The sequence below is a fragment of the Periophthalmus magnuspinnatus genome, chromosome 17 (assembly GCF_009829125.3).
Source record: "Periophthalmus magnuspinnatus isolate fPerMag1 chromosome 17, fPerMag1.2.pri, whole genome shotgun sequence".
Taxonomy (NCBI): domain Eukaryota; kingdom Metazoa; phylum Chordata; class Actinopteri; order Gobiiformes; family Gobiidae; genus Periophthalmus; species Periophthalmus magnuspinnatus.
In genome coordinates this window covers 10683857-10709360 of record NC_047142.1, presented here as the reverse complement: position 1 = coordinate 10709360, position 25504 = coordinate 10683857, and the positions used below count along the sequence as shown (strand labels likewise).

The 25504-nt window shown below is 38.6% G+C and overlaps 2 protein-coding genes across 3 annotated transcripts in view; one reads left to right on the top strand and one right to left on the bottom strand.

Moving 5' to 3' along the window:
* The first annotated feature begins 413 nt into the window (after positions 1-413).
* On the top strand, positions 414-6757 carry gtf2b (general transcription factor IIB). The gene is made up of 7 exons (XM_033982607.2): positions 414-454; positions 2458-2570; positions 4822-4955; positions 5274-5420; positions 5494-5623; positions 5776-6057; positions 6393-6757. The coding sequence occupies exons 1-7, from the start codon at positions 438-440 to the stop codon at positions 6524-6526; spliced, it is 957 nt and encodes a 318-aa protein (XP_033838498.1). The 5' UTR covers positions 414-437; the 3' UTR covers positions 6527-6757.
* A 586-nt stretch (positions 6758-7343) lies between these two features.
* pkn2a (protein kinase N2a) overlaps positions 7344-25504 on the bottom strand; it is a 56737-nt gene continuing 38576 nt past the window's right edge. The window contains exons 7-23 of one of the 2 annotated variants that reach the window (XM_033982358.2): positions 23944-24157; positions 22251-22436; positions 21715-21824; positions 21474-21617; positions 21145-21220; positions 20895-21051; positions 19797-19938; positions 18519-18655; positions 16757-16832; positions 16567-16658; positions 15536-15712; positions 14992-15054; positions 14410-14486; positions 13518-13660; positions 13005-13112; positions 12832-12912; positions 7344-10748 (exon numbers count right to left, since the gene is read on the bottom strand). In XM_033982358.2, coding sequence (XP_033838249.1) covers positions 10545-10748; positions 12832-12912; positions 13005-13112; positions 13518-13660; positions 14410-14486; positions 14992-15054; positions 15536-15712; positions 16567-16658; positions 16757-16832; positions 18519-18655; positions 19797-19938; positions 20895-21051; positions 21145-21220; positions 21474-21617; positions 21715-21824; positions 22251-22436; positions 23944-24157 — 2187 coding nt within the window. In that variant the 3' untranslated portion in view covers positions 7344-10544. The remainder of the gene's footprint in view (positions 10749-12831; positions 12913-13004; positions 13113-13517; positions 13661-14409; positions 14487-14991; positions 15055-15535; positions 15713-16566; positions 16659-16756; positions 16833-18518; positions 18656-19796; positions 19939-20894; positions 21052-21144; positions 21221-21473; positions 21618-21714; positions 21825-22250; positions 22437-23943; positions 24158-25504) is intronic. The other variant, XM_033982359.2, reaches the window with a different exon arrangement.

Here is a 25504-nt window from a genome sequence, read left to right as displayed (position 1 = left end):
ACAAACAGCAAAATCCCCAATTTTCTTTCATTTCCGTTATCTAATATGTTACAGTTGTTCTATATTATATTGTGACATGAATCACAATAGTTACCTTGACATAACCATGGCTTTTTCTAACAACACATCAATACACAATAGATCTTTTGTTAAGCTTATATCAGGATATTTAAATATAGTAATAAGATAATGAGCCGAAAATAGATACTAGTACTAGATACTACTTAATACAACTAGACTTTTAACATGTGTTTCTTGTGTATTGTGTAAAATAATTTCTTTTTTCTAACACATCATTTTGAAATTCATGAACAAAGATCGTACCTCGTAGTTTTTGGCCCACTTGCCTTCCCGTCGTCTGCAGACCACGTGACCACCAAAATCTATAAATAGAGGTTGTGCAATTTGTGTTTCTTTACACAGAACAGAGGAACGACATGGCGTCCACAAGCCGGTGCGTACTTACTCCAATAACGCTTTAATTCCACCACAGACCTTCTTGGATACTTGTATGTTTTTATTCCGTCCTTATCGAATTGTTTGCCGCTTTAAATATCCACGCTGATCTGAAGATTACTGATTTTATTTCTCTTCAAAGTGCGTAGTATTGTGCGGCTAGTTAGCGGCTAACGTTTTTCTATGCTGTATTTGATTGCTGAAATTACCTGTGTGTATTCACATTAAATTACAGCAAGCGCTTCATGGTTTTAACTGTTTATTTAACTATGCTATTATGCTATTAGCTAAAGTAAAATTTAACGTGTTTAGTTTAGTTGATTTACCGGCGGCTCGTCCTAGCATTTCAGAAGCTAACTACAGCTTGGGAGAGAAGTTGTTGTTGGCAGCTTGCCATGTCATCGATTTACTGTTTGTCGTTCGTAAACACGGTAGGGGTGTTTCCTTGTTTTTACTCATTCAGATTTGTTTTGTGGTATTACACATGGTCAATAGATGGAAGATTTTTTATTACTATTTTTGATTATCTTTTACTGTAAATATTGCGCATCTGTATAGTTTTGCTCCTGGTTGGCATAACTGATGTAGCTTAGGATAGCGAAGGTTAATGTCACCTTTTTAAATATAATGTGAATCAAATTTGACAAACTGCTTTTGCCCTTGTAATTTGAAAACATGCTCATAATGATGGTTTAAGGTTAAGTGTGCCTGGAATGTTGTTTAATGTGTCATTGCTGTAATATTTTAATGAAATCCAAAATTCCCTCAAAAATCCAAAAAAGTATAAATGTGTATGTATATATATATATATATATATATATATATTATATATATATATATATTATATATATATATATGCATTTAACTGATGTACAAATCTTACATTAAACGGTAGGTCGATTGAAATAGTCATCAACTACAAATATCTTGATGAAAACATACCCTTTATAAAACATCTCAGAATTGTGTAACAGTTTAAAATCAAAATGATCATTTTATTATACAAACGAATGCTGTGTCCCATTGAATTACAGAACAGAAATTGCAATCTTTCTTTCTGTACTAGACAATGGAGATATAATATACATGCGGACTTCAGCGTCTACTTTAAATATGCTCTGTCACTCAGCCCTTCGTTTCATAACAGGCAGTGAATTTAAAACCCATCACTGTTCACTATGAAAAAGTCAGTTGGCCATCACTATCTGTCAGACGAGAACAACACTGTATAATGTTATTTATAAGGGACTTCTTCATAGACTGACTCAATATCTCACTTGTTTGTTGAACTTTGATTCAGGAATTTTTAATACAAGATCTCATGATTGTCTATGTCAAAAAACTGTCCTCACTAGAAATAAAAGGGGGAAAAAAAAAAGTTTGGTTATTTTCCTTCCCAGAAATGGAATTCATTTCAAGGACCTGTAAAAAGGACACACTGGTGCCACTAGTGCACTTTCATAATCCGCTGATGAACATTTATACTCACACGTGCTCCTGTTTTTAATGTTTTAAATGGACCTATTGCAGTTATGTTTTTTTGTTTTTTGTATTGTACTGCGTTTTAACAGGCCTCTCATGAAAAAGTCTGGTACTCTCATTGGGCTCTCCTTGTACAAATAAAGATGCATGAAAATACATTTTGTAATGTTGTTGTCATAATATCTCACAGATTTTTTTTGCTTGGGAAAAACATGTTACTAATGTTAAATGCTTAAAAGTAGGGTTATCTGAAGTTTCAAAAATCAGATACTAATCACTACTAAAACCAGTATTGAAAATATGTACTCAATTTAAGTATTGATGCTGAAGAAATCCCATAAACCATGACCTTTCTTGAAAATATTTTGTGCTGAAAATTACATTCTCTTATAAGTGTCTATTGTATCAAAATTGGTAGCAAGTATCAAACCTTTTCCTTAGTATTGAAATAGAGCTTGAAATATTAGTATCATGACCACACTCCTTGAGAGTAACCTGGGGTTGTTTGTGTTGTTGCAGTGGAGATGGGCTGTCCCTGCCCAGAGTGACCTGTCCAAACCATCCGGATGCCTGTTTGGTGGAGGACTACAGAGCCGGGGACATGATCTGCCCAGAATGTGGCCTTGTTGTTGGTAAGTTGTACATAAGCTTGTACATTAACACATTCAGTTTGTGGGTTTACCTCATTTAAAGTTAATTTTATCCAATTATCCTTTGGATAATTTCTTGTTTAGAACTACAGTGGAAATGATGTTCACTTTTAGACCTGGTTTAGTCCCAGATTAGACCTGGAACAGTCCTGTTATGTACTTGATTTAGATCTGGTGGTACTGTGAAAGCAAAATCTTTTCTTTGGTGGTACTTTGTGTAAAGCATATGAGAGCCACTGGGTTAGATGGTTTAAAATGTCCAAATGGTAATTTAATTTAACAAAGGATTAGATGGAGAATATTCACAAATAAATTGTATTACTGATGAAAATTTCCAACAGTTTCTTCCATTTTGATTTAATTCTGGTATCTTGTTATAACACGTCGCTTGGCATGTGTTTAGTAGTCATTGTAGTCCAGATAACGGTTAACAGTTATAAGTCTTTCAATTACAATTGGTCATTATTAGTGACTAGACTAAAGTATGACATGGGCCTTTCACACCTTCCACTGAAAGCAGTTATAACATATCTGGAGCATTTTTGCTTTGGCTGTTTGGTGGTTACAAACGTAGCTGTCACTAACCATCAATTTCAAATACCCCCTTTGTTACTATAATGCATTATAGTGTACCATATCTTTTAGGTACCTGATGATTTGGTTACATTCTACAACACTGAATAATTGTTCTCTGCTGACAAAAATGGTGTTGACAAAGACATGTATCATTACTGTCTTGAGAAGGTAATAGATTTGTGTTTCAAATGACGACATGGTTAAATGTTGCAGTATTCCCAGAGCAGCGGAAGTGAGTCTTAACAAGCCCCAGGAGTCTCTGATGCAACGCCAGCCCTCTCCTGTGTCCTCTCCTCAGCCCCTCTCCCTCAGACAGGCACAAAATGATGGAGAGATAAATGCATTACTACAGCACAGATTTGATTCTCACCAACATCAGGCACAAGTGAGAAGGCGGAGGGTTGCGTTTAGTCGGCCATTACTCTGTTCAGTATGTGTGATGTCGCTGACATGAGGATGGCCACACTACACAAGTGCATGATGGTTTCAATGCAGGTTTAAGTTGCATAGAAACCATTAGCACATGGTGGTTGGATAGATATTTTAGAAACTGGTTAAAAAAAGCAATAATATATATATATTAGCAAATGGCAACAGAACAGAACAAATAAGACCTTCACCTTGGATGTTTCTTGGGCTGTAGTTGATTAAGGAAAGTCTTGTTGGACTAAAGACATGTCCTGCCGACCAATCAATCGGCTACAAAGGGGGTGTGGCAAAAGCTTGCAAGCCTATTGCGTATCTTTGTATATCTGACCCAAGCTGCATTCACAAGACTACACCTGCAGGGGAAGTTCATGCAAAACAACTATTTGCGCAAAAAAAAGTACTAGGAAACAATGCATTTATATAAAGATTCATCAGATTAGATTAAATTTGTGAATCACAAGTTTAATCTATGTCAGAAAATCACAGTTATTAATAATCAATTGGCACTTTGCCAATATTTTCTCCATCTACTCATCTAGATAAGAGAATACAACACAGAAGGCAGAGACTGGTTTTACTCGAGAGGGGTAGTGGCGCTTGTAACGGCTCGTCCCAAACTACCAAATTGCCACTTCCCTCAGCTTCTCTTTTATTGCCTTTTGACTTGCACACATACAAATGGGATGTTACATGACAGTTACACAAGCCTCATTTCTAAGAATCGTGTCTTGCACCTATCATCACTGGAAATGGATGGGTGCATTTCTGCATGAAAGAAGGAAGAACATTTGAAACGTACAGTTTGCACAATAAGAATACACTTTGAAATATACTTTGATAAAATAGTAAAATAAGCATTATAAAATATAAAATCATTTACAATCTGCCTTTTAACAGATAAATATGTAATCTTTAGCCCACTCAATCACTCACTCACTTCTCCTTTCTGCTGTTGTCTCATATAAATCCTTATAATCTAAATAAAATGATTAGTCAAGATCTAATTTTAGTCACTGCCTATTTAACCAGTGAGCATGTGAACAAATGGAAACAACTGAACTGCTAACACCTTTACCTCAGATGTTTCCATTTTTTATGTACATGAAATTACAGATAGGGTAGACTTTACATGTAGTAGTTGTATTTTTCAAGCTGACATTGTTGTAAATGCTGTCAAATCTGATCTTTGGGTATAATGTGCTCTCATAGCTCTCTTTTATCTCCTCAGGTGACAGAGTAATTGACGTAGGCTCTGAGTGGAGAACGTTCTCAAATGAAAAAGCCCTCAAAGACCCATCTCGAGTGGGAGACGCCCAGAACCCTCTGCTCAACGGAGGAGACCTGACCACAATGATCAGCAAGGTCTGTGCTCCAGGGGGACGGGACGAGGGGACAGGAGGACGGAGGGGACAGGAGGACGGAGGGGACAGGAGGACGGAGGGGACAGGAGGACGGAGGGGACAGGAGGACGGAGGGGACAGGAGGACGGAGGGGACAGGAGGACGGAGGGGACAGGAGGACGGAGGGGACAGGAGGACGGAGGGGACAGGAGGACGGAGGGGACAGGAGGACGGAGGGGACAGGAGGACGGAGGGGACAGGAGGACGGAGGGGACGAGGGGACAGGAGGACAGGGGAAGTGGGAAGTACACAGTATAAATCCATGTTCCATTGTCCACAGGGAACAGGAGCAGCTAGTTTTGACGAATTTGGAAACTCCAAATACCAAAACAGACGAACAATGAGCAGTTCAGACCGCGCCATGCTCAACGCCTTCAAAGAGATCAGTACCATGGCCGATCGGATCAACCTGCCCCGGAACATCGTGGTGAGTGCATTTAAAGACTGTAGTAAATCAGGACCTAACGCAGCTGTAATGTGTGTGTATCTGTGCTGTTCAGGACAGGACAAACAACCTGTTCAAACAGGTCTATGAACAGAAGAGTTTAAAGGGACGAGCCAACGATGCCATTGCCTCAGCCTGCCTCTACATTGCCTGTCGACAGGAGGGTGTTCCACGAACGTTCAAAGGTCTGACAGCCTGCTCAGTACATGGAATTGAGTTTTAGTCTTATTTTATCAAAGAAACTTTCCAATGTTTCTTGGCAATATATAAGGGGGTAGAAATAAATAATAAAAAAACAATTTTCTCATTATCATTGATTTGATGTTTGTTTCTGCAGAGATTTGTGCCGTGTCCAGGATCTCAAAGAAGGAGATTGGTCGCTGTTTCAAACTGATCTTGAAGGCTCTGGAGACCAGTGTGGACCTGATCACCAGTGGAGACTTTATGTCCCGCTTCTGCTCCAATCTGGGCCTCCCCAAACAGGTGCAGATGGCAGCCACCTACATTGCCCGCAAGGCCGTGGATATGGATCTGGTGCCTGGGCGCAGCCCTATCTCTGTGGCAGCTGCTGCCATCTACATGGCCTCTCAGGCTTCAGCTGAGAAAAAGACACAGAAAGGTAAGAAAGCCTGCACGCACGCACCCCCCCCCCCCCCCCCCCCCACACACACACACACCCACACCCACACACACACCCCCCCTCTAGGCTCTAGGACAGGCTTATGGTGTTATTATAAGTATATGAATAAACACTAACTTCAACTAGACTAGTAAGGTTAAACAACTCTGCTCACCTGTGACTATGTACACACATGTATAGTTGCATGTCTAGACTGTCTACATTTTTTTTCATTAATTATTTTTTAATAATAATTAAACAAGTTGGCTTAAGTTATTGTAATTCTCCCCGTTTACCTGAATGGCTCCTCTAATCTCTCTCTGTGCTCTGGACAGAGATTGGGGACATCGCTGGTGTGGCGGATGTGACGATTCGACAGTCTTATCGGCTGATCTACCCTCGCGCCGCAGAGCTCTTCCCCACAGACTTTAAGTTTGACACACCAGTGGAGAAGCTGCCCCAGCTGTGATCTGCTCTCTGAAGCTCTGGCCTTTGTGGAGGCTGGATGGACGGCACATTCCTCTCAGCCGCAGACTGTCCTGTACATATCTGTCCCGTGGACGCCTGGCGCCACGCCATTTTAGGCTGTTTTCTTCTTGTAAACAGACTTTCATTTTGTAGGAAACGACCAGCTTCTATTTTGTTTGAATCCTTCAAGCTATTTAAAGAATTAAAGATTTTCCTTAAAGTCCTACAGTCAGCATCTTGCTTTATTGTAACATTTATAACTGACAGGATGTAACTGAGTTATGTTAACTGTACAAGGTTTCAGTGCTGTAGAGTTACACACCAGCTCTTCTTTTAGAAATTGTGAACATTCACTCTGGATCACTGTTTTCTGCATGCTTTATATTATTCATACAGTACTGGGGTGTGCTGCAGGAGGAGCACTGTATAATTATATATAGCAATATCTGGTTTTCTACATTCTCCACAATTCTGAGGTAAACCATTTCATTATACACATTGACCACCAGTGGACTCCAACTGAAAACCAAGGACAGCAAAAGAAAATCCCAAAGTTTAGAGTGAACTGCTCATCCAAGTGGCTTTTGCTGCTCATCCAAGCGGCTTCTTCATTTCTGGTCACATTACTGGTGGACACTGCCTGGTGGACACTCTGTAAGGAGGAGCTAACTACACTGTGCCTGAGTCAAATTTTGCCAAATTTGAACAATTATTGGATGAGCAGCCAAATATCTTCACTATTTTGTCCAGTTGACAGAATTCAATTTTCTTTTGCTATAGATCATACCGACTGAGGGATTATACAGACAAAACAAGGATCACTATTACAAATGTTTAATTGTGCATTTCGATAGGCAACAACTGTCAGCACTGCCTTGACTTTTTACACCGGTGTGAACAGTTCAGTGATAATGGTGTACCATCCATCTGTCCTGACAACATGCACAACAAGCAAAGAATAAAAAACAACTTTGTACAATCTATGTTCATCATTAGAAAACGTAGATAATTCAAAACTATGGATAGAATTAGTGCTTTCAGCTTAAGTGTGTATACAGTCTTAATATAGGAGGCTCCTTTAAAGTGATTGTGGACTGTTCAAATGGAGCCAAGAATTGAAACAAGATGAAGGGAACATGTCAGTCGATGTCATTTTAACCACTTTTGCAGCTTCAGGAAGACACGGGTTTGGTTGTACTGCTGTAGATACAAGTCTTTAAAGTTGAGGTATTGAAGCTTGTCCATAAACAGTTTGATGGAAATCGCAAAACGAACACAAAAATCAAGCAGAAATGTCATTGCCATCAAACAGAATGAGTCACTGAACAGACTTTCTGTTGTAAAGACCAGCTATGAAACTGTATAGTGCGTTTCTTGACAAAAAGACAGTAAATATCATTAAAGAGGGGCTATTACACTTCTGTGGGGTTTTAGCTGCTAACACATAACATGTAGATCACCATGTTACCTTTTATTGTTTTGAAAATGCTATACTCATCGTAAACAACATGACATGTTTAATTAGTTTGTTTTTGATGCTCCCCTTGCTCCCCGCACTCCCTTCAAAGCTCTATCCCAACAAAATCGTTGTGCACCGCACTAATGAAACTACTACACATTGTATCAGGTTTGTGAAGTTGTAGTATATTGTTTTGTATCAATTGCTTTTGCATATTTATGGAGACTTGTCATATGGGAGCATTCACTAACCATCAGGAGGGTTAGAGTAGGGCCTGGGAGAGATCACTAGATTAATCAAACATGCGTGGATGAGATAAAACCTCTTTATGCATGTTTTTGGTGAGGGGATGTTATAAAGGGTAGAAAGCTCCAAAAGGTCAATTTTGCATAATACCCCCTCTTTAAATTAGATGACAAGATCAACAATGGCTCTAAAATGTAATTATAATGGACCAAACAGCAAATGGCATCTACGTAATAGATGTATTAATTTAAAATGTAAAATGTTTCAAACATTTAGACTGAGAGATTAATATAATAACTTCATATTTATCTAAAAAAAAATACATTTAAATGTTTACGTTTAATCTTTCCTTATGCCAAAATATTACTGCAAAAGATTTCTAAATTTGGTATAATGCTGAGGTTTGTCCCAGTAGGTTTTGGTGTGGGTAAATACCGGATTATCTGACTACTTATATATGTCATATTTGATCAATAATTTATAGAAAAATCAATAAATTCATTAGATCTAGCCTCATTTACATTTATATTTTTAGTTCATTGTGGCAGCGTTTTGATTACTGCCGCTTCCAAAGGCAATATCAAAAAAGCACAAATATTCAGAATCCATATTAGTGAACATTTTTTAGCTTTGGCACTTTCAAGGCATAACTTTAGAATAAAACCAATCAGCGAGTACAGCTAATGTTAAATAATGATAAACTGTTGAGATTTATGTTATAACAAAATTACATCTTAAAATGCAATTACCAATCAGTGGTCCAAAATGTTACATTTGGTATTTCAAACTAATCTCTAAAAAAGAAAAAAAACAAACAAAAAAAAACAGAATTTTTAAATTTACACAATTATTTGATTGGTTATCACTCACTTATTGTAATTCATTGTACTGGTCGCAAGTATGAATTAACTACAACTAATAGCTTATTGATACTTTGCAGCTGATGTCATCAACATTCTCTGGGGCTGTGATTCTAACTGGAGGCACTGCTCTTTCTTAAACTCTATTACTCAAATTAGACTTTAATCTGAGCTTTGTTTTGATACAATATGATCATAAAGAACTGATTTAGCTGGAACAACAGGTGAGATTATTTGTGTCTCTCACATGAAATTACAGTCACATACTAGCTGGCATTAGCCAACAGTTTCAGTTAGTCTCTCTCACCTTCTTTGTTGAAAATCAAACACCCAAATATGACCGTGGTCCTGGACGCTCATATTGATCACAGGCTCCTGAAAATGTGCTGGCAGTGTTTGCTAATGTGTGCATTGTGTCACCATGGTACATGCTGAACATGAACACCCCCAGCATGATGTTACTGCAAAGTATCAATCAGTTCACTGTAAAATTGCATATGACATTCCAACAATAGGGTTTTCTTAAATTTGACACCTCATTTCATTTTTTGCTTGAAGGCAGTGCGGTCTTCTCCATAGTATAATTATACAGTTCATGCACTTAACACTGCTAGGCTTTAGGCTACAGGTAGAAATGATTGTCTGCATTTGATATGGAAGACTTTCAGAATTATACAAAAATATGTTATATGGAAACATTTGGGCTCAGACATGTAAGTAGCAGTTCTTGTTCTGTTTGGGTGGCACAAACTACCTCTCCCTTGCATTTTTGGCTCCTTAAAGGGCTCATATTACGCCATTTTCTGATCTATGTTATAATGCTGTCTCCTCATCAAAGCTTTGTTTTGTTTCATTCACATGTTTAACTCGCAAAACTACTGCATATTTAGGCTAAGTTCTTCTCTCAAAGAGAAAACACTCCGTTACACCTTATGATGTCGTGTGTTTTTAACTCTGGAATTGCCAATTTCTAATAAACAAAAGGTAAAAGGAGCTGTTACCTTGAAAACTGTTTCATGACATCACACGGTTGAACAGAGCATTCTGAGCTTTGGAGATGTAGACAGACTAATAATGCCACATTACTCAAACATGAATGAAACAAAACACAACTCCAAATATGTTTTTGAGGCTTTAACATGGCTTAAAGCTCACAAGAGTCAGTTTTGCGTAATATAGGACCTTTAAAGTGTTTCGGCAGAACACAAAAAGGATAAAAACATACACGTAAATACAGTATACTTTGTACAGACAGTGACATGATTGTAGCGTTGCCGTAAAGTTCATCTGGAACATTCGCAGTGGTCAAACACTTAAAACTGTTCTTCATTGTGGTAAAAAAATCAGGCTCTCGTTAGACTTCAAACGGCACAGATAGTCGAGTTCATTGAAGCCTGTATTGGAGAGTCCCTGGGTTATTTAAAAGGCGTTCACAGTGCGCTGGTTCGCTAATGCTAACACCAGTCCGCGATGTAGTCAAAGTCCGCGAACATGTCCTGTTCGGTGACTGAAAGGGGGCGGGGCTCTCGGGGTGGGGTCAGTATGGGCGCCTCCGAAGTGAACTCATCGTCGAAGTTGCTGACGTCGTTGGCGCCTTGGATGATCGGGACGAAGGGCGGTTTGACTTTCTTGGCGAGCAGGCCGTTCCAGTCCATGTTCTGGAAGGAAAAAGGAGAGTTCAGAGGGTTTCAGGAAATGTATAGTGAGATCAATATGAGAAAAAAACTATTGACTCATTTTGTGTAATATCAACCGGCCCTACTTAGGCCCCATTACTAAGGTTTAAAGAGCACTAACGTTGTATATCTCTATAAACCTTAAAAGTAGGCCTGGGAAATATTCAATTCAATTTATTTTTGTAAAGCTCAAAATCACAAAAGCAGCTGTCTCTTGGAGCTGAACAGAATCATAGATTTAACTGAAATCTAACAGAAACGTAGAAAGTCCAACAGTGATACAGACATTGGTAACAGACAGATTAACCGACATTCATGGAAAACAAACTGATAACTGTCCCAGAGCGCCCCCTGTCCATAGACTCTCCTTCTGCAGGAACAACTCCAATGGGAAAAAGAGAAGCCTCGAGGAGAACCACAGTGAAGGAGAGATTCACTCCCATGGACTGAACCTGGACTGAACCTGGACTGAACCAGGACTAGTTCAGACTGCAGATGTGTCCAGGACTGACATGCATCCATTTGCATTTACATACATTCACATCCAGTATGACAAAAAATTAATCACATTTTTTCTGTATATTGATCTCAATACTCATTTCCTAAACATGAACAATACAAACTTTTAATGAGCGTGATTTAATACAAAAAAGTAAAATTTCTTCCTTCAAACCACATGCTTTTCCTGACAGGACTGGCTGCAGATCTCTCCATTAGTCTAAACTGATCACTGACCATTAGAAACGACAGAATCTCGATTAAAATCTGGTTCATTTACACAGCCCTATGAAGAAGTATTGTGTGAGTGGGCATTTTGAGTTATAAACACAACAGTACAGCTTCACCTCTAACCTGCATCACCCTAAACAAATATGAAAGACTTGATACAATTCATTGGGCAGTGCAGACTGCTGTGCAAAGAAAGAATGCAAATAGCGACTACATAAAAGTGATCCCAGTGACACAGTCATAGAGGCAAATGAGGCCTCACCTGTCGTCATGACAAGTACAAATAAACAAGATCAACAAGATTTCTCTTTCTCCTCCCTGCGGAGAACGACCAGCAACCAATGTCAAATCAAGCGCATTGGGGTATATCCAATCCATCCACCATGTTTGTTTTCAGTGAGCGAACATAGATGTTAATTTGCCCAAACTACAGCAAACAGCTGTTGTGTCACTGATTGTAAATGTATCACACTTAGAGGTTTGTTGTTTCCTCATCAAAAACATACTGGAGTTGTGTTTTGTTTCATTCACACATGTTTAACACAAACCCTGCATATTTAGGCTGAATTCTTCTCTCAAACAGTAAACACTCTGTTCCACGTTGTGATGTCATACGGTAATACAGGAAGAGCTCTACTGTGTTTTTAAACTCCACACACCTTCACTACAATCATTTGGATCATTTCAGCCCTGGAATTTCCAATCTCTACTGAACTAAAGGTAAAAGGAGCTGTTAACATGAAAACCACCAAATGACATCACAGCGTGGAACAGAGCATACCGACAGACTAATAAACTAGGATTACTCGTGTAACATGTGTGAATGAAACATAACACACTTTCAGATATGTTTTTGAGGCAACAGCTTAAATTTCAAAAGAATCTTGTAAAAAATGTTGTATAATATAGCACTTTTAAGTGTCAGAACACCAGCTTGGGTATCTAGCCTTTTTTCATCCTTCATTCTTAGCCCAGTCTTAGTCTGACCATTAGGTCACTCTGTTGTTGGACTAGGCTGGTTCAGGCTGCAGAGTCCTGCATGTATGTGCTTGTCCACTCCCAGTGAGTGTCTGCTGTCCATCCCACCCTCCCTTTCCTTTGCTGTCAGTCACCTAGTGATTGACAGCAATAACATCTCCACAGAGACTCACAGTTACATAGTGCACCTTTAAATTCAACTTGGATCACCATTTGGCTAATTTAATTGTAATAACATAATACCAAGGTCTATAGATTGAAGGATTTGTGTCTTGTATTATCCCAAATGTTAAGCAAACCCACAAATGTTTGAAATGCTTTTTAATAATTTAACTAATGACAAAGTGACATTTCTCACCCTGAAGAACAGATGCTTCTTGACTTCCTCCGCGTCTCTCTCTCCTGCTCCCAGTCTCCGCTCTGGACTCCTCCTCAGCAACTGCACAAACACACACGGACATGGATATAAGCATTCAAACATGTAACATCACCTGTCATACTCTTTAATGCTTCTTTATATAGTCGTCTTACCCTCCTCATGATGGAGATGGCCTCTGTGGACAGGAAACGTGGATACCGGACCTCGTCATTCACTATACTGTCAAACACCTCCTCCTCATCGTCGCCGGGGAACGGAGACTGAACAACAAACCAACAATCAACTCCAGTCCACAGTTAAAGCTACACTATGTAACTTTTCTGGTTAAGGGTGAGCCAGCTACTTCATGTCTCCAAGTCTTATGTATGTTATTGGTTTTTGCCAAGAATGTTTCACAGTATGGCATTAAACATTTTTATTTTCATGTAGACAAGCAGGAGACACAAAAGACCAGCGACTCTGCTCACAGTAGTTTTTCCAAGGTATATGGGAGCAATAAAACCCTTTGCAATTGAATAAATACAAACTAGTTTAATGCCATACTGTAGGAAATTCCAGGTAAAGCAATATCCATGGAGACAAGCATGTGCAGACTAGTGTTGTCCACCAGAAAATTTACATAGTGAATCTTTAATATAATAGTTTCCTTTGTGTGAATGACTGACCTCTCCCACCAGCATCTCAAATATGAGCACGCCCAGACCCCACCAGTCCACCGCCCGCGTGTACGACGTCTCTGTCAGAACCTCAGGGGCTAAAAACTCCGGGGTCCCACAGAAAGTGCTAGTGCGGTCTCTGAAACCCATTCCTGACAGAACAATACAAAGAATGTTACAAGCTAATTTATGTCTGAGCTAACTGTGAATAATGTTCACTATATGCATAATTATAAGTAGGACTGTAGACCTTAAGTCGTAATTTTTAGCATGTATTTTACTTCATCATAACATGTATTTTACTTCATCATAAGGAAAACTGAGTGAAAAAGTATATTCAAATATCACAATAATATAGATTCTTAACAGCCATATTGCTGTTTTTTTTTATATTTTACGCAGTCCTATTTGCTAGTACCTTTTCCTGCATTAATAGTTGTTCTTGTATAAACTCCCCCTGCAGGTGTAGTCTTGTGAGTGAGGTTTGGGTTAGATACGTAGAGATACGCAATAGTTTTAAGAGCTTTTGCCACACCCCTTTTTAGTCAACTGATCGAGCTCTAATTAAAAAGAAGCTATACCAGAATTTTGTTTATGTAATTCAGTAAAATATGTCTTGCCCCAGCACAGTTATTTTGTAAAAGCGTCTCTAAGGCTCACAATGAGACAGCTGTGTGTAGTCTGCAGCTAATTATAAAGTGTTCTGTTTTGTTTAGGAACCAGAAAGAAAGACTGGTGCGCTGTTAGCATGCTAGTTGTTGCTGGTATTACTGTGATGGCAAAATGCTCCTCTGAATTATGAAAGTTGTGAAATGTGCTTGTAAACTCATTGTGAAGAATAATGTGGACACTTGGAATGCAAAAAAATAATGAACTGCCATAATTAACCATGTGGAGTTACCTTCTTTACAAAGGCCAAAGTCCGCGATCTTCACATAACCCTCAGTGTCCAGCAGCAGGTTGTCCAGCTTTAGGTCTCTGAAAATATAATGAAAATATTATGTGACAGTAAAAGATAACAATTAAAAAATAACTAACTTTGTATTTTCATTACAAAGCCATGTTTAATAATTTTTAAAGGAACAGTATGATTTTTATTTTAAAAGAGCAGAACAACCTCATTTGAATTTGGGCCAGTTTCAATGCAGTTGGTTTAGACCAAAAAGGGCTGTCTCTGATGTCTCTGAATGGTCACTGCCTAAACCCCAGCACTTGCAGCCAATCATGAATCAGTGCTAGTGCAGCCTCTGCAGCTCAAAGAGTGAATTCTGGAGGTTCTGAGTTTTCACAAGAGGCCTGTCCATATACTGAGAATGAGAAAACCGGTTGTGTCCTCTGTCTGCAGGTTAAGGTTCTGGCATCACAGGTTGTAATTTTATTTCTTTTTACTATAAGAGCGCAGGCTACATACTGTTTGCTTTTACATGTCTGTCTTCTGTTGCTAAATTAATACAATTTTAAAAATACACATGCAAAAGTTTACCTGTAGACAATCTTGTGGTCATGTAAGAACTGTAATCCCAACACTACACAGGCTGCATAAAATCTGTGCAAAAAAAACAAAAAAACACAACATGAGGATTCTGCATAACCAAAATTTAACAATGTTCAACAAGAACTTCTGTAACTACAATTTTATTTTGTACTAATACATTCTGTTCCACTCTAGTGTTGTCATGATAATAAAATTTTAAACTCTTTGATAAAGAAAGAATAGACTTGATTCTCAATATCTATTCTGATACCACAATGATAAAACTCTCTTCAGACAATAGAATGTGATGTTCAACATTAAAGGATAGTACTTTCTTTTATATTATCATGTGGTCTGTGTAATCCCTCAGTTGTCCATGTAGGTTCCATAGTGGCCCATGGTGTATACTAGTCTAAGTGTCTTATATTTATGAAAGATACAGCTCAAGATCATTCTAAAGCTATTCAGGAAATGTTTGATACTAGTTTCGATCCTAGTTTTAGTATTGATTAGTATCTAATTTTCAAAACTTCGACAACTATATTCCACTCACACGGCGCGCGGCTCGGAGAAGACGTCCGCGTGAATGTGCATCATGAGGTCGCCCCCTGCTGCGTACTCCATGACAAAGCACACATGCTCCGACGTCTGGAAACAGGCAAACAGGTTGACCAGGAACGGGTGTCGCACACTGTTCACCGTCTCAAAAATCCTCTTCTCACACATCAGGCTGAGGAGGAGCAGAGGAACATAGAGCTTTGGTTACACAAGGTGAAAGTGAAGTAGTTCAAAGTGAGTTAGTTACTGCAGAGACAGAGTTTACATTGATGAGAGTATAATCTTAGGACTAGTAACAGTATAGGTAGATGTCTAATCTAAAATGCAACTGTGCCCCATCTTTACAGAGTTTGGGAAGGAATGTAAAAAAACAACAACTGATCTCACCATGGAAATCAGCCATGTTTGTGGGACTCTCATAGGTATTAGCCAAAACAATGGTAAAAACAAAACAAAAGTACGGTACAACAACCCGATAAACTGCTGGGTCACTGCTGATAAATGCATTTATCTCTCTCTAGTCTCAGAAAACATTTGAATGAACGCTAAAGCTACTGTTTAGCATCTTAAACTCTCCACTGGTTTAACATTAGGCTCACTGGAAATTCTGAGGTGTGACGCTACAATCCCAAGCTCTATATTTCCAAATACCGATCCAGATCCAGATCCATTTTTAGGCACCTTACCAAGAAAGTGAAAAAGCACTGTACAAAATACAGCACTGTTGCATATTGCACTGTGCACTCTCACCAGTTCGGCATAAAACATGGTTGTGAATATCTAAAAATCCCTGATCTAATCTAATGTAATACTACAGATATTGTAATTCCTTATTTGATTAGGGGAAAATGATCAAAATCGACCCAACATATCAGCATCAAAATATTGGTAAGAATCATTGGCCTTAGGTGGCACTAGATTCTAAGAAAATCTGTATTCTTTCGCCATCAACAAGTAAAATAAAACCTAGTAGTAGTTCCATGTGAGGAAGAAAAGACAAAAATGGCCCAGCTGTGCAGCACTGACCTGTCCACTTCATCTCGAGCCACGATGTCTCCTTTCTTCAGAGCTTTGATGGCAAACATCTCCCCTGTGGCTTTATACTCTGCTAACAACACCTGCACAAAACAAGGAGAAGTTCACACAACCATAACCCTCTGATATTTAAACATTCTATATTCATATTACATTTAGACTTGATAAATAAGAGCCAGACCTTCCCAAAGTGTCCGCGTCCGAGCACTGCCACACACTTGAAGTCCTGTAGACTGAAGTGAAACTGCTCCTCTTCCCTAGACACAGAAACAAAGACATAAAAGATGATTCAAACATAGTGCTACACCAATAAGTTATAATATGCATCTGAAAGTAACAGGTTTTGCCAATTCTCTCATTTCTGCTTAATTTGGTGGGATAAGACCTGTTGTAAATAAACATTTTAGTTTTACACCGATAAAGAAGCAGTTTGTGAAGAAAAGTTAAAAAATATGTAATGGAAGTAGAGTCTCCATATTGATCAAGTTAGAGAAAATTATTTCCAAAAGTTTGACAAAATTTACACAAGATAATATTTTTTTTCTGATACTTTAAACATTATTTCAACAAGGTAAAGGTGTTTTCTTATCATTTTCTTTGTCAAATCATAATTTCTGTGTATGTTTGGGCCTAGTGTACTACATGGTTGCTAGGTAACAGTTATGGAATTCCCTGTTGTGATGTCATAACTACAACCAGGAAGTATTTAAACTTAATAAAAAGCCAAACTGGGAAAACAGCTGTACTTTTTTTTTTTTGTAAAATCTTAACTCTAAATGATCTTAAGTGTGTTTTAGTAAAATGAGTTAGGGTTAGGATTAGGGACTAACGCGTCATGGGCACTTTAACTTTATCTTCCATGATCTTACTGCTAGCTGGCAGTATTGTCAAACGTATCGACATCCAGATACTAACTGACACTAAAACTAGCATGAAAACTAGATACTCCTTTGAACAAGTATCATCACTGACAAAAAAAAAATCCTAAATAGTTGGATGGTCTTGATCTTTATTAGAACTATAGTACAAAGTCACATGGAAATATATTTTTAAAATGTATATTATTGTGTGGAGAAAATGGCTGTCAATGGTCTAAATAATTATCAGTATGTAGAAAATCGGTATCCAATATCAAGCAGTTTCCTTAATATGAATAGAGTTTGAAACCCTTGTAACGTGACTATATAACTAGATGACACTAGATGGCAGTATTTCCTTTCTTCAGTTAAGAACATTACATTTTCACAGAGTAGACCTTGAGACCAAGAAAACAGAAAGCGATTGTATGGGGGGGAAAAAAACAAAACAAAAAGACATCTTCTGGCAATCAACAGATTTGACTATCAGCTAAAACCAAGGACAACTGATTAACGCAGACATGCTGGCTTCATGTTTTCTGCTTTCTGTGGTTTGGTCTTTGCTTCATAGTATTTTTATGAATGGAACAATAGGAAAATCACCTAGTAAAATACTATCAATGTATTCAGTTTGACCTCATAGTACAGTATTTATTACAATATTATGGAGTAGGGTTGTCAAAAGTGTAATAAATCAGATACTAATTGATACTTAAACTAGAATCAAAACCAGACACTAAAAAGTCACATTCACAAGACAGGAATGAACTTTCCTGAAAAGCTTTAGGAGGATCTTGAGCTGTATCAGAACAAGTATAAGACACATAGACTAGTATAGACCATGGACCACTATGGAACATACCTGGACGACTGAGGGATTACACAGATATAAGTCATGGAAATGGGAATATAAAAGAAACTACTATGATTTAATGTTGAAAATCACATTATATTGTCTAAATAAAGTTTTCGGTATTATCGTGGTATCAGAATCAGTGCTGAGTATCGAGTCTAAACTCTTTCAATACTATGGAGTAAACTTTTAGTGTTGTGACAACACCAGACGTGTGAAGTATTTTTTGTTACCTTATCTCTTGATCCTTCTGCATGGAGGTGAGTTGGAGGTCTTGGTGTGGATCGTCTTGGTCCACACTGAGGTCCAGGTCGGGCTTCACGGCGATGCTGTTCCTCTTATTCAGGAAGTCGAATGAGGCAAGCGCGTCCTGCACACAACCAGGAAACTACACTGAGCATCAAATAGTTTAAGAAATGTAAGAATATTATCAATGAAAATGTAGTGTTTGAACTTTTCTTGAATATTTATTAATAGCCACTTCAATAGCCACAGGAGGACACTTTCCACCCATTCATATACCAGTATACACACTGTGCCGACACTGAGGCGGGTTAAGAGTATTGCCCAAGGACACAACAACAGATTTGGCTCCTCTATCAACTTGGGATAGATAATTGGATGGGGTCACAGAGATTTCCTCAGCAGTTCCCGGATTAAGCTTTCAGTCAACCAAGATAGAAGAAAAAAATGAAATGAACAAATATATATCATTAACGCAAAACAAATAGGATCACAAAAATCTATCTCAGTCTGTCTAATAAATCTCTGAATGCTGTGACTCAGATATTATGCAGACTAGTCACACTCATTTTATTGATACATAAAATGAGTGTTTTACTTGTTTTGATACAGATTAAGATAATTCATCATCTTTGCAGATTTCACCCACATACCCTGGAGGTGCAATGCTAACTGTAGGCTCTACTCTGTCTGAAGATGTTACTCAAATTACAGTTTAATCTGAGCTTTATTTCAACCCAATCTAACCAGAAAGTACTGATGAGACGAAACTACAAGAGGTGACCTGATTTGTACAGTTAAAAAGTCCCTCTCAAATTACATTACAGTTACAAGCTAGGTAGCATTAGCCAACAGTTTTCACTTAAGTCACTCACCTTTTTTGTTGAACATCGATATCGACATCGGTAATGATTACAGGCCCCTTTACAATGCGTTGTTTAAATCCATTTTGTATTTTTTTCTTGAGCTTTCAGACTATCTTAACACTTTTTGGAAATTTTTACTAATCTGTGCATTGTGTCATCATGGGAAATGCTGACCTTTCCGCCACAGACATACATGCAGAACAACCCCAGTGTGAGGTCATTGCAAAGTATCAATAACAGTTCAGCGACACACAAGCTATGCAAACCAAAAGCTCCAAACCCCACACTGAAGCCCCCTGTGTCAGCGGCCTGTGCGGTTGGTCTTACGGGAACAGAGTCTGGATTTAGACTGTTGCTGCCAGTGCTTACACTAACTCACACGTCTATGTAAACAGTGAGTACCTGCACCTCCTCTTTGTCAGGCACTTTGTTCTGCACCAGGCTCTGCAGCGGCTCCGGGTCGTCCTCGTCCTCTGGGCTCGGGTGATGCTTGGGTCCCGGGGTAGGCTCTTTGTCGAAGTCCAGTTTGGTTACCAGAGGGTCACTGTGGAGAGGGCCATAGCCATTAGTCTCATATGTTTAGGTTGATTAGTTACGCAGTAGTCATATTGACCTTATTCCGCCCCGCCCACCTTTTCTGTAAATGCAACTAAACTGTGCTTTCTTTGTAGTAGTACTTCAGCTGAAATTCCATTCTTTTCAACTGAGAGTTTCGGAAACATTTTGGAGCTAAAATATTACATAAACTAGGTTGGTTGTGTCAAATGTTCAATGCTTATGTGCAACAACAAGTCAACACTGCACTGATTCTGTGGGAAACTTCAAAACGGCTCTGTAGTCCCTGTAGAACCTATTTGCTGTCAAGATCGGCAGCTCCAAAGAAAATACTATAACCCAAATGATGATGGCGGCACCCACGGCAACTTCCAAAATAAGGCGAATAAGGTGATAGTCCAATGCAGAAGAATTTTGGAAGTTTTAAGACCAACATTTTTATCCAATTTAATTTTTCACTTTTTTTTTCTTCAAAAAAACAAAACAAAACTGTGACTGGTAGATTTTTGCAACCATCTCCCCATCAATTATAAAATCTATGTTGGAAAATGCAAAGAACTTTTCCAAGGGCTTGACATTTGGAAAAGAAAATCTAATCTCAACATTTCTGACAAATAAATCAATACGGAGTGTAGAGTTAGCATTTTGAGGACATATCGGGGCATTTAGCATATGTACTGCCACCCTATATGACACTACATGGTGGCAGGATACTTGGTTGTATGGAAAGCAATTTTATATTTTGTAGGCCTTTGTAATTTGCCAACTCTGACCCTCAGTTGTGATTTTGCCACTATCCTGCATTTTTTGGTCACATTTCACATTTTTAGCACAATTTAAGTGAGGATTTATGACCATGAAATAACTTGGAGTAGTTTCAAACAAGCTTTTGAGTATTATTGTAAATAAACAGGTATTAATTGCTTTAGGTGTCAGTGCCAGTACCTGCATGGCGTAGGCGAGCCAGGCAGGCTGCTGTGGCCGCTCTCTGCTGCCTGAGGACTGAAGGAGTTGGTGCTGACTGTGGGAATGGCTCTGCGCACCAACCGACCCCACGTGGCGATGTTTATGTTCATCTGAGGAGCACGCAGGAACGTTTTACCTGGGACACAAAACAAAACAAACATTTGAATTTTTGTGAATTCTGTTCGGAGGAAAATAAAGTGTGCGGAAAAACCAAGAAGCAGGGACAGACCTTGCTGCTTAGAGAAGATCTTCTTTTGTCTCTGCAGCTTCGTCCGCCTCTCGATGACTGGATTGAAAAATGTCACCTACAAACAAGTAATCAAATTAGAATTTCATTTGGAGGACAGTAGACCATTCAAAAAAAATCGCAATCTTGCTTTAAATATTTATGGCAATGGTCCTAATTTTTTGCCAGGCCACACCCCCTTTTTACCCCTTTGTATTCAATTAATCGATGCTCAGGGTATGGTCTTCAGTTGACAGAGAATTTCTTTCTTAGTTATGCTACAGTTACTCCACACTGTGCTGTATTGTTGCTGTGCAGTAGCTGTTGTATACCTCTGCAAATAGCATGCCCTGTGGCTCCAGGTAAAGGCACATCCCGTGACGCTGATTGTCCAAGAAGTCCTCCAGACGCAGGAACTTCAGAGCACAGAGCGACCGCCAGTCCCTCCAGTACACAGAGATCTCCAACTCCCGGGACTAAACACACACACACATTACACACATGTGAGTACTCTGCTGTGTAACCTGGTCTTATGTGTTCTTGTGTGTTGCTGTATGTTGCTATGCGCTTTACCCGGTCTAGTTCCAGGGTGAACTTCTGGTCCCAGGCCTGGTTACTGACTGGCCTCCAGCTCGTCTGATCCACTACCGTGTTGTCCAGCTTCAGCACTGCACTGATCTCATCTGGAGCACAAGAAACATAAGGAAACATGTGAGGAAAACTCAGACAGGACAGGCAAATCAGCCTTAACACGTTGGCTACTGACACACTGATAAATGGGCATGTGAGTGGCTTTTGAGTATAATCCATTGTGATGGCCAGACTTAGCAACACCATGAACAAAACATGTTCATTTTTACATAGTCATAAAGTCTAAAATCTTTGTTATGGTTCTTGCATTGCTAACAGTCCAATCGGAAATCCATTATCTTTAAAGGTGTGTATACTCCAAATGCTATGGCCTATTCATGAGGGTTTCAGGTAAATTATTCCTTCCTGATTTAAAAGATTTTGTGAGGATCTTTGCCAGTTCAAAAGATACAATATTTTTTATTTGAAGTGAGTTATTGCATGCCATGGTAGTAGTAGTAGTAGCAAGTAGCACTCACTGGACAGATCGTCGCTCTTGGTCAGGTTGCGGGAAGTGACACTGCGGTTGCGGTTGGCTCTGCTGATGAAGGAGGAGCGGGTTTCGCTGGGGCTCCATCCAGGCAGAGGGACCGAGGCGGCTTTAGACCGACCTGGGACGTTCTCCAACAGATCCTGACATCCCATGAGCCTCACGTCTAATGTCCCTGTGGACAACACAAGTAAGCCTGTCACACATCTTTAAGTATGATATACTGTTGAAGAAAATACAGACAATAAACGATAATATTGAAACTGTGTTATCGTCTTATCCTGAATTAAAGTGGACATACCCCCCAAAAATATTCTACATGTATAATATGGTCATAAAACACAAACTACAATAAATAAACAACAGAATGAAACACTACAGTAGTCTTAATCTATAATGGGCCTAGAAGTGATCTATTCAACGCTTTACAGCTCAAATCTTATAGTACAGAAAACAAAAAGTTCCCGAATAGTCCAAAGAAAAAGTACAAACGATAAATATTGATCCTCTTCAAAATCATTGTTCCATCTGTCATGTATTAAACGATAAGTTGATATAGGTTTTTATTCTGCACTCTTATGTTTTAATGTTAATTTGTTTGTATTGTAGTTTTAATGTCTTTCTTATTCTGTAAAGCACTTACATTTACTTTACTTTATTGTTTATGAATTGTGCTATATAAATAAATTTGCCTTTCCTATAGTAATTATCGTGTCAGGCCAAGTACAAAGGCAAACACTCATTTATCCAGTTGAGCTCTGGAATAATTTGTACCCAGTTCATCTGTTACTATAAAGGTCACATTGGTGTCATGGCTCAGTTTGAAATACTTGGAGGACATTTTAGGATCGGTGTTTTATATTTCATAGCTATAAATAGTCGGTGTATGGAAACATTTCCTACAGGATTACTCCATGCGTATTATAGCAACAATGCTTTGGCATACACAGATCATCATGTTTGATATTTGCTAGTTTGAACAAAACTCCTGGGTATGTCCTAGATAAGGCCAAACAGAGTTATATTGTTTGTTGACAACAATTGCGCATAAAAAGCTTGATTACACCAGATGTCATTAGGTGATATTTCAGCATTCTTCTTCAAGTGTTTTCTCATCTGTTTTGAGTCTTTCACAGTGTTAGAGTTAGGTTAGGGATCATTTCAGCGCTGAAACTGCATGATAGTATAGTGCTACTCAGCTTCAGAAATAAGGCTTCAATTACTTTCACATGACCTATTCTGCAAAATAGGCTTTTTAACCATGTTATAGTTGTTTCCTCGTCTCGAAGTTATATTTAGAGTGACTTGTGCATGTTTGAATAATCTGTATACTCCTGTTTTCAAGACATCATTACTCCCATCAATCCCTGTTTTCATCGCCAGCAGCAAACGGCCACTGTTCTGTACTTACTTTGTTCTCTAATTTTATTTTCTTAATCAGTGATACATGTTAGGATTCGGCAGTGTCACTGTGCAGCTATCCATAGGAGGTGCCAACAATTTCCTAACGCAGACGTCTGTGTCTTGTTTCTTTTATCAAGTTGTTTTAGATGAAAATTGCGTAAAAATGTCCAGATTATAACAACGATCCACGAGTGTCATAGATTATAACTATATAGCAGAGTCAAGCATAATGTGTCTTCTTTAAAACCTAAATACATAAAATAAACTGAGTACTGTACCTGTGAGTGCGGCGGGCTTGGTGACTGTGCTGTACTGGTTCTGTGTGGAGATGAAACTGGAGCGTGGACTGAGGGCTGGACTGGAGAGTAGGGACAGCTCCTCCATGATGACCGCGCTGCTCGGGTGGTTCTTGGGCAGCTCATTCAAACGCTGCTCCAGGGAGTAACGCAACAGGTCCAACTTCTGACTGGACTCATTGAACCGGGCCTGGGCCTGGAGGAGAAAGGGGTGTGTGTGAGGGACAGGTTTGTAGTAATATATTATAATTGATTATAGTGAGAACTCCAATGGCTAACCGTGCCTTAATATTGGATAAAGCACTAGTAGTTCGCCAATGGTTAAATTCTATATCACTGCTCTGAGGCCATTACCATGACATCACCATAGCAAAGAGTAAACAAATGCTCAACTGCTCTGAGTAGAACGTAGGGACTGACTTCATTTAAAACAATGAAATAACTGAAGTAGCCATGATGTAAGCGCATTAAAGACTTGCCATGTGAACAGCTACAAGTTGTTTAATGCCTACGTACCACCTCAGTAGATGTATGGCCCACTAAATACAACATTTTTATAACTAAGATCTTTATTAAATCAGGAGGAAAATGAATTAGGAATAACCTAATTTACATGAAGCACAATTGGTTGCGGAGTTATGGTGTGTGTTAAAATGTTAAAAATAATAAATAGCATAAATACAATAAGTTCATTATTATAATACATAAGGTTAAAAATTTAAATCATTTCAGTGTGGTAGTATTAAAAAAGGTCATGTCTTTGTGAAAAGGTATGTATTTATGTAATTTGTTGTGAGTTCATGCATTGTATTAGTTTTATTCTTTGAACGCAGTGATGTTAATGCACGATTCATTTTGTGCACCAGTAAAACATACATGTGTCTTGAATTTGAAAAAAAATCATATTAATTTTCAATAAACAAGGGTCTAGATTATGCCAAAGTAAGGACATAACAAAACCTTAACTTAACAACAGGAACCAAACTTGTACTAAAAATGTAACTAAACCTGTACAAGGCAAGAGAAGGGCTTAACCAGAAATACAACAGGACTAAAGTAAAACATCAGTAGAAAATGGTCTATATCAGTGGTTCTTAACCTTGTTGGAGGTACTGAACCCCACCAGTTTCATATTTATTTATTTATTTAAAAGGGACAATGCACATTAATAAATACCAGTAAAAAATGCACGTGTAAATGTGCCGAAGTTAGCTGCACAGCTAATTTTCATTCGCAGTCCCTCAACATCTAAAACGAGACAAGAGACAGGACAACACAAACAACAATCAAACAACTCCACAGATCACAAAAAATTCACACTCCATATGGTCTAAAGTGCCTATTTATAAATGCATATGTGGCTAAAGTGCTTCCAGTAATTTTAAAGTGCTGTAGTGTTCTAATAAATAAGTTAATTTAGTTTAAAGCCAGTTCAGTCCAGATGTGTTAGTCGTCTCCTGCCGCTCAGAGACGACCAAGACACTGGAGTTTACAGAGCGTCCTCAGGTCCTAAAACATTCATACATATATACATATTTACACA

Coding starts and splice junctions, on each gene's coding strand:
- gtf2b (XM_033982607.2), top strand. Junction 4,956..5,273: donor TGACCACAATGATCAGCAAG/GTCTGTGCTCCA, acceptor CATTGTCCACAG/GGAACAGGAGCAGCTAGTTT. Junction 5,624..5,775: donor TGTTCCACGAACGTTCAAAG/GTCTGACAGCCT, acceptor TTGTTTCTGCAG/AGATTTGTGCCGTGTCCAGG.